This window comes from Porites lutea, chromosome 1 (assembly GCF_958299795.1).
Source record: "Porites lutea chromosome 1, jaPorLute2.1, whole genome shotgun sequence".
Taxonomy (NCBI): Eukaryota; Metazoa; Cnidaria; class Anthozoa; order Scleractinia; family Poritidae; genus Porites; species Porites lutea.
The window spans coordinates 45,438,892-45,446,541 of record NC_133201.1 but is presented as its reverse complement, the minus strand read 5'-3'; the positions used below and the strand labels follow the sequence as shown (position 1 = coordinate 45,446,541).

Below are 7,650 nucleotides of genomic sequence, written 5' to 3'. Positions count from 1 at the left end.
AAAAATAGGAATTTTCTTCTCTCTCTTTCTATTGCCAGCATGGTCCAGAGAGTTTCTATAAAGGTGGGTTGGTCACAAAAAGAAACGAAAGAATTGCTCTCCAAAACGTTATTTATTTGCCACACCAAAACGTACCACTTGTGTAAATATTTACTTTGCACGCCAAAAATTGTATTCCACACTGAAAAAAGCCCCAGAAATGCAAATGTGTCGTAGGACTTTTTTGTCCATGATCGTACATAAGCTGTAGTTATAATCAAAATGCCATTGTCATGTAATCCTGTACGCGTCACCTTTTTTTCTTAATTGACCCATCGCTTTCTTTTGTTCAAGAAAGTCGAGTTTAATTTTTATAGGAAATACGATTTTATTAAGATATTTTTTTAGTCACGTTGATTTTTGAGGGGTATTATCTTAAGCAGTACATTTACCGTTACTTTGAAAATGAAGATTATAGCTAATATTAACTATTTTAATAAAACGCAGCTGATATGTTTGTAAACAATATTAAAATGAAAAATACGATTAAATAGAAATAATAACTTTTGGTAATTTACGCAAAGCACAAGTGGTAACGTATCCCGACCTGTAAGTAAGTAAATTTCAACACCCCAAGTCTTTATCTATAGGTGGGTTAACTCTTCCCCTCTGGTCTGAGGATCGCTTGTCTAGAAAAATGTTTTTTGTAGTTTTGAGCATGTAAAGGAAATCCTACTATGTTGCCGTTCACTGAAAGCAAACTTAAAGGTCATTTCTTCGCATTTTTCCCAAAATAATTATGAAAGCGTTTCTAGTATTTTCACTTTAGCTGTGTGGAAGTGAAAGGTTTGAGAACACTTACTCAACCACTTATGGCAAAAACCAAGTTAGCCGTGGTTTATTTATATCTGGCTTTTCGTTGCGCGCTTCAATGTGTTTTCTTTTCAGTGTGTTCAATTAACCTCTTCGACAATGAGGAGGCCATTTTGAAGCACAAAGAATTATGGGTCGTACAGGGCGCAAATAAAAAACAGGGCAGATTAGTAGTTAGGTGAGTTTCTTGTTTTATCATGGGTAAAAGTGATCGTTGTGCCTTCTTTGGCTATAAATAAGTTACCGAAAAGCCCAAGTTTTTAGTCGCTCTGTTTGTGTAGTCTCCGCCATCTTTGTTTTTGTTTTGCCCCCTGCACGGTCTATAATGCTTTGTACTTCAAGGTGACTGCCTTCTTCGTCGAAGAAGTCCATTCTAAACCTGCCTAGAGGTGGTAATGACGTTCAGCGGATATCCGCTATGGCCATGCCAAAAAGGTGTTAAGTTTTCCATCGCCCGGCCGCCTCATTTTTCTTTTCTGGAAAATGAATAGGAAAAAGAGCACAATATCCTCTCGAATGTTGAAAACAAACGAAGTTAAGTGTCACATTAGTTATACAGTGTTATTTATTTCGTTGAGTTTCCCGTAAAAAGCGAGTGGAGGACATATTTTGCGTTCGTTCACTTTAGTCGCCTCTCAACAATTAAGTCAGTAATTGGCTTGAATAGCATGGTATCACCGCTAGTTTTAACCGACCCACAAAAGATAGGGCGAGGGGGAACCGAACAGAAAGAAATATTCCTAATATCTGTTTTGCATGCTGTCACGACACACATATATCTTAGTCCTCAGGGAACAGGTTAGCCTTCTCTTCTTTTTGGTGTTGGTTTTTCTGTGGCTTTACTAAGTAAGCCTTAATCTTATATAAAATTACCGAAAAAAAAAATACCAAAGTACCTTTTTGTACAGTGGCATTGAATATTAAAGATTTATGAGCATGAAAATGTTTTGTTTGTCTGTGTTTAAAAACCTTCAGTATGCTTTGCCACAAATTTGCTGTGATCTAGCTTTGATGCTGTAGATTACTTTCATAGTAAGTAAAAGAAATTTATCTTGCCGTGATCATAGCTTCATTTTAGTACGTCTGTTAGGGGAAAAAAGTATGTTTTTTTCTGCCAGTTACTCTGCCGACAAAGTCTACAAGACGAGGTTTATTTTATGGGTGGTGGCGCTACTGAAGGCATGGTCGCCATCTTGGCCACCATCTTGGATTTTATCAAGAACTAGAAATCAGGTAAAAACAGTGAGAATTAATATTTTTTTGCGCTTAACACGTAAAATAACACGTAAATAATTACTTTGTATCATTTAATCCACAAGTTTTACTTTTATTGTTGAAAAAGTTGACAAAACATACATTTTCACTCACAAATGGCTTGACCACCTGCTACTTATGACGTCATATCTCGTAACCATAGTAACTGACCATGACTAAACGTCTCTCAAAATAAGCGGAAAGGATAAACGAACAGCTACAGAAATCTTCATGTGCTGATGCTTTAACGTCTAGGGAAAAAAATGAGAAAAACCTACGTCCGAGAGTTTAACTCTGTTGCTAAGTCTTGGACTGATTCCGCTGTTGTCAAACTTTAAACAAATGACCTCATTACCCGTAGCATATAAAGTGCAGGGAAAAACACAATACTCTGTCCTGTTCGTAACAATTAGGTACGTGGTATGTTTGTAAAGCAGGTCCAGTTTATCTTTCAAGTATCTGTAACCTGTTTTTGCGCTATTGGTGGCGGCGATGATGATGATGATGATGATGACGATGAGGAGGAAGAGGATTAAATCTTTTCAAATGGAGTTTTCATTTTTCAACATCACAAGTTTTTACACACTCTATTTTTCGTTAAATTTTACTTTCGGTTTCTTGAGGGAATGGGATGGAATCTGTGAAGTTGACAATGTCATGTAAATATAGGGAGTTAAAAGTGGAGGCGAATCCGACAGGGAAATGAAGGATTAAATGTGGGAAGTGTGCATGTGATTTGTAATTCGTTGCTGTTCTTAAAGTTATTGTAATATAGTCCTCCAACCGTCAAATTTTACTTTTATTGTCACGCGTTCTTTAAAAAAATTACTGACAAATTCTTCTCGGTTTTGTCAAGGCCCAGGTTTTTTCATAGCTGCAATCATGGACAGAAGGTCTTGGGACACTTTAGCGTTTCTGGGGCGTTTTACAATTCACACAGGTCCAACCCCAACAAACAACAGACACCAAACAATGTTGGACGCGTGTATCCAGAATTTTTTCCCAGTTTCAACTTTGTATAGGGTGGCGGGGTGGGGGGTGGGGGGGAGGGAGAACTGCAAGGAAATTTCGAAAAGGATGCACTCTTGTAAGAGGGAACCGAGACATGACAGAAAATATGAATATTGCAGCACCGTCCCAAGGACTTTTGTCCAGGATTGTGGGTTAAGGCAACCCAGGGTTAGTGTGAATTTTCAATTCAGATATGAAAGCTTCAAATGCAGATTCACTTTGATTGTCTTTGTCTACAATTTGTTGATAGAATTCTCTAAAATTATGTAAGAAAATGCTTTTGTACAACACTGAATAGAAAACTCGGATTAAAATTTAATCCCGGCGTGGGTTAGCGCGGCCTTCAAATATGTTCAAACAGCTGGGCCCAGAGTGTCAAAAAATACTGTGTTTGTTGACTCTGAACTGCATTCGTCGTCATACACGGACTCGAAACGAGGACTCGGCGTAAAACGTGAACTATAGCTATTATAGTACCTTGCAAGAGCTGTTATCTGGGAGCCGACAAATTCTTAATTAAGGGATATTAATAATATTTATTTTCAAAAGAGAATAATAATAACTGTTTCTCTCTTGATATTTAAGGTTTTTTGGATGTCCACGTTCCAGGGCCTCTATTCTAAAGTCCAGTCCAGACGTCTCTATTCCTCGATGTCTCTCGTCATTCAATATGGCGTCAATAAAGCTTCTACGAAGGAAAATTTTTTCCTCTTGAAGACAGAAATAGAAAGATGCTGTAACTTTTCATGGGCTTTGGTATGAGACAGGCTTATCGGAGTAATAGAAGAAGGCAAAGTTACAACGATGTGCTCGATGGTGTATTTACTTGTTGCAAAATTCCGTCCTTACTTGCATTACGATACTCCCTGGGTACTGAATTAATGAAACTTAAATATTTATTTTAATTTCCAAACTTTTGAGATTCGGGAACGCTTTTGCTTTCTTTATATCTTTACTCTGATTTGATGTGCCTTCCAGCTTAAAGTCGGCACTCCATCCATACACTAAACATACCTATCAAGAACATTGATCAGCCATTGATCAGTAATTCCGTGTATTATAATTTTAATAAACGTGTTAGGCTCGATAAAAAGCACTCCAAAAAAGCAGTAAAACGTGGAGAAATGTAAAGTACAAGTGAGAAGAAAAAAGTTTAAAGCGATTTCCCAGACGAAAAAAAAACATTGGAAAAAAAAATTTCCTTCGAGCCGGATTCGAACCAGCGACCTAAGGATTACAGGTTAACCACTACAGTCCTCCGCTCTACCAACTGAGCTATCGAAGGAATCACGTAATTCGGAGTGAAATTTAAAGTAAATAAATAAATGCTTAGCTGGTCAGCTGATCATCGAAAATTCGAAGGCTTGTACATAAAAAACGATCATGGGAACTTGTTCTTTAATTAAACGTAGTATTCCAAAATAATGACCCTGACCTTTACAAAGGGTTGCCCATGTCTCAAGCTCCACGTTTCACCGGCAGGTAATACATGCAAAAGCACCTCGAGACGCAGCTTGGAATTTCAATATTACTGTCTTTAAGAATTATTGACTGGTAAGCGACAAAAAACTGTAGCACTGGATTTAAAGGCACGAACGAATTCGCCGTTTTCTTTGCTGTTTCAAAATTAAGTGCTGATTTATAAACTGTCATAGTGAGTTTGGACTGCCTGTGCTTGTGTGAATTTTTGTCTCATGTTAGTGTTTACGCTTCACGTCACAGTTTGTCGCAATTTTAGAAGTGGTGGGTAGCGGTGCGTTTCATATTAACACACTTCTGCAATCTGCAAGTTACCAATAACTAGAAAAGGGAATGACTTCTGCAAACACTTGACTCAGACCCGCACCCAGTCGATCGCTATTTTGGTGTTTTTTGGGTTGAGAGAAGATTGTGGTTTAGGTTGAGGCGTGCGAGGTCTCATGAGTCTTCTGATGAGTGGCACCTCTGCCGCACATTTCGCTGCCGTTCCTGTCATCCTTTTTTCGAAGTGATCCTCAATTCGACTATTGCTCTACCTGACAACCCGACGTCATTTTTGTTTTCTCTTTCTGAGAGCGCGGTTAAAGATTGACAATAAACATAAAATGAATGAATCTTTAAGTAAAAACAAAAATTCTCGGAAAATATGTGTCTACGCTTCCTCAAATGATAATTGATTTTCTGTCCATTTTTTCAACAATCGATGGAACGTTTCAAAATAAATAAATAAGTAAATAAAAATAATATTAAAAATGCGATGAGAGTGATCTCGATACACTAGCAAAAGTATCTTGCATCATGAAAAGAAAGAAATAACGTTAGTAGAGAGTCGCGAGACTTTTACATAAAAGAGATAACTTTGCCATTCACTTTGTTTGAAAAGTAAGAGTTTATTGACAGTTCACCGTTGTAAAAAACGCTGAGAAGACTTGTAAAAAGTAACTTATTTCTGTACAAGCGTACTGCACTCGAGAAATGAAATAACTTTACTCCGCTATTTTTTTCCGGTTTGTTTGCACCGGGGAAATTTCCCGGTCCCCAGGCCCCGGTCCTTAGTGTCCGCGCCCAGAGCGAGTTTATGCTGTGGAATAATTTCTCGTCCCAAATTAGTAGACTGTAGTTATTTTCTTAAGCGAGATATCGCGTTTGACGCATGTACACTAAACGTTAAATACAGCATTTGAATATATGACAACGGCTTACAAGGTGCAAACGTACGGTTTCATAATAACAAAATGCATTAAATAATTGATCTCACGGAATAGCACCATAAAGCCTGAAGTTCCAAGAACGTTTTAACGACGGCAAACAAATCAAGCCATTGGTTAACGCAATATAAATCTCCGTGTTCTAGGAAGTCTTGAAGGCAGCAACTTCTTGATGTCACAGGTAAACGCACTAAAAGGGTCTTAATGTACTAGAAAGTCCTCTAAGAGGCCAGCGCGTGGATGGAATATCCTTGTTGTCCACGTCCAACAGCATAACAGGCTCCCGTGCGCAAATCCTAGAAGAGTAGCATGGGCAGGAATATGATACCGCAGCCCGCACAGGATCATTGAGCGCAGCTTTCTCAGTCTGAGGAAGAGCAATAATATGCACCACAGGGAGAGGGGTCGGGCCGGATTTTGGCGGCGCATCCAGGAGATCCCCTGTGGTTTTCTCCCAAGCACAACCCCAAAGGTAAATACCATACACGAACATCCCGTCCAGTGGTGGTTCTCGTAACTGAAAATGAAGCCAAGAAAGACAATGTTAACACAGATCATAAGTTTAGAAAACCATCAACAATTAAGTCACTCTCTCCTCCGTCCGTAGACGCCTTTTTGCTTAACAGGGAAGGAGAAGAGAGGTAAAAAAAGAAAGCGCGCGGAGGACAACGGGAAGGGAAAAGAGAAGAAGATAGATTGGTTACCGCTTTTTCCCTTTTCCCATCGTTCGACGCCCGCGTACTTATATTGTCATTTTTACTATTATTTCTATTTTTATCGGAGTAATCAGCGGGAGCCTCTGAAGAGGAGAGAAGGATCATCCAGCGCCGGCCTATCTGAGAAGGAAAGATTGCTTTAGGAATTTCGTCCTCAGCAATGCGGCCTTATGTCCCAGGCGAGATGAAGAGGATGAGTAAATGAGTGTGCGAGTGAGTGCCCTCGGCAAGCCTACAGTAACTACAGTAACTCCATAAACTGAAACAAGATTTCTTTATAAGTCAGCATATGTACCTCTTTTGTCGTGACAATGTGGCATCGCCGAACACCTGCCACAAACCTAGAGCTCGCCTGAGATTTTCAGAAATAAAAATTGGCCAAATTTAAGCGGCTAGCCTGCTTCAGTATCAATCACCAGACTTAACCCCGACCCCTCTTACACAACGACCACTGAGAACCCGACGAACACGGAGTTCACAATGACGTGAAATAGAGCGACGCGAAAGAGGGAAGAAAGGACTAACTCGCCAGAGTCCTTCTCGTACACAGCGTTTTGACCCGCGTCCAATATTCCACGTGTGCCGCCTGCTTCGTTGGCTTTTCTAGTCAGGTTGGCCGCACATGCGAAACAAATTTTAGAGAAGAACATAACAGGCCAACGATCGGTGGGTACCACCACATCATTCCAGAGAAAGACCCAACTGACGGTACTTATCGTGATCCACGCGTTATTCAGATGGCAATTGTTTAGAGCAAAATTTTTGTCTATAACGTATATTTCTTACGTGATCTTTGTCTCTTCCAGTTATTTCTGTTTGGAAAACAAACGGCTCTGTTCCTGAAGCTTTTCCCTCAAAGTTACGAGCAGCTTCCTAAAAATAGACAAATAAATAAATAAGTAAATAAATAAATAAATAAATCCATCAGTATTATTTGACAACTTGTATACTGTGAAGGCGCACAGACGCCACCAGACTGGAGGTTACCTGTTTAATGATGGACAGAAACCTCCGCGGGTTGAAGAAAGCACCAAGCCAATATGCTGGAACTTTTTCACGACCCTAGAAAAAGAAAAAAACAACTTGTTAAAGAAAGTAAACTTTATTCTAATTTACATTCCACTGTTAGC

At 39.3% G+C, this 7,650-nt stretch overlaps 2 protein-coding genes and 1 non-coding gene across 4 annotated transcripts in view; 1 reads left to right on the top strand and 2 right to left on the bottom strand.

Moving 5' to 3' along the window:
* Nucleotides 1-210, top strand: part of LOC140952583 (type II inositol 1,4,5-trisphosphate 5-phosphatase-like) — a 36,968-nt gene extending 36,758 nt beyond the window's left edge. For both annotated transcript variants that reach the window (XM_073402021.1, XM_073402013.1), the window contains one exon: nt 1-210. This exon is cut by the window's left edge and continues 831 nt beyond it. The gene's annotated coding sequence lies outside the window, so the exon portion shown is untranslated.
* A 4,106-nt stretch (nt 211-4,316) lies between these two features.
* Trnay-gua (transfer RNA tyrosine (anticodon GUA)) lies at nt 4,317-4,402 on the bottom strand. The gene is given in 2 exon segments: nt 4,317-4,352; nt 4,366-4,402. It is a non-coding gene; the product is annotated as a tRNA-Tyr (tRNA).
* Nucleotides 4,403-5,466: 1,064 nt separating this feature from the next.
* LOC140952572 (dynein axonemal heavy chain 8-like) overlaps nt 5,467-7,650 on the bottom strand; it is a 94,974-nt gene continuing 92,790 nt past the window's right edge. The window contains exons 92-94 of the mRNA XM_073402002.1: nt 7,508-7,582; nt 7,307-7,393; nt 5,467-6,321 (exon numbers count right to left, since the gene is read on the bottom strand). Coding sequence (XP_073258103.1) covers nt 5,995-6,321; nt 7,307-7,393; nt 7,508-7,582 — 489 coding nt within the window. The 3' untranslated portion in view covers nt 5,467-5,994. The remainder of the gene's footprint in view (nt 6,322-7,306; nt 7,394-7,507; nt 7,583-7,650) is intronic.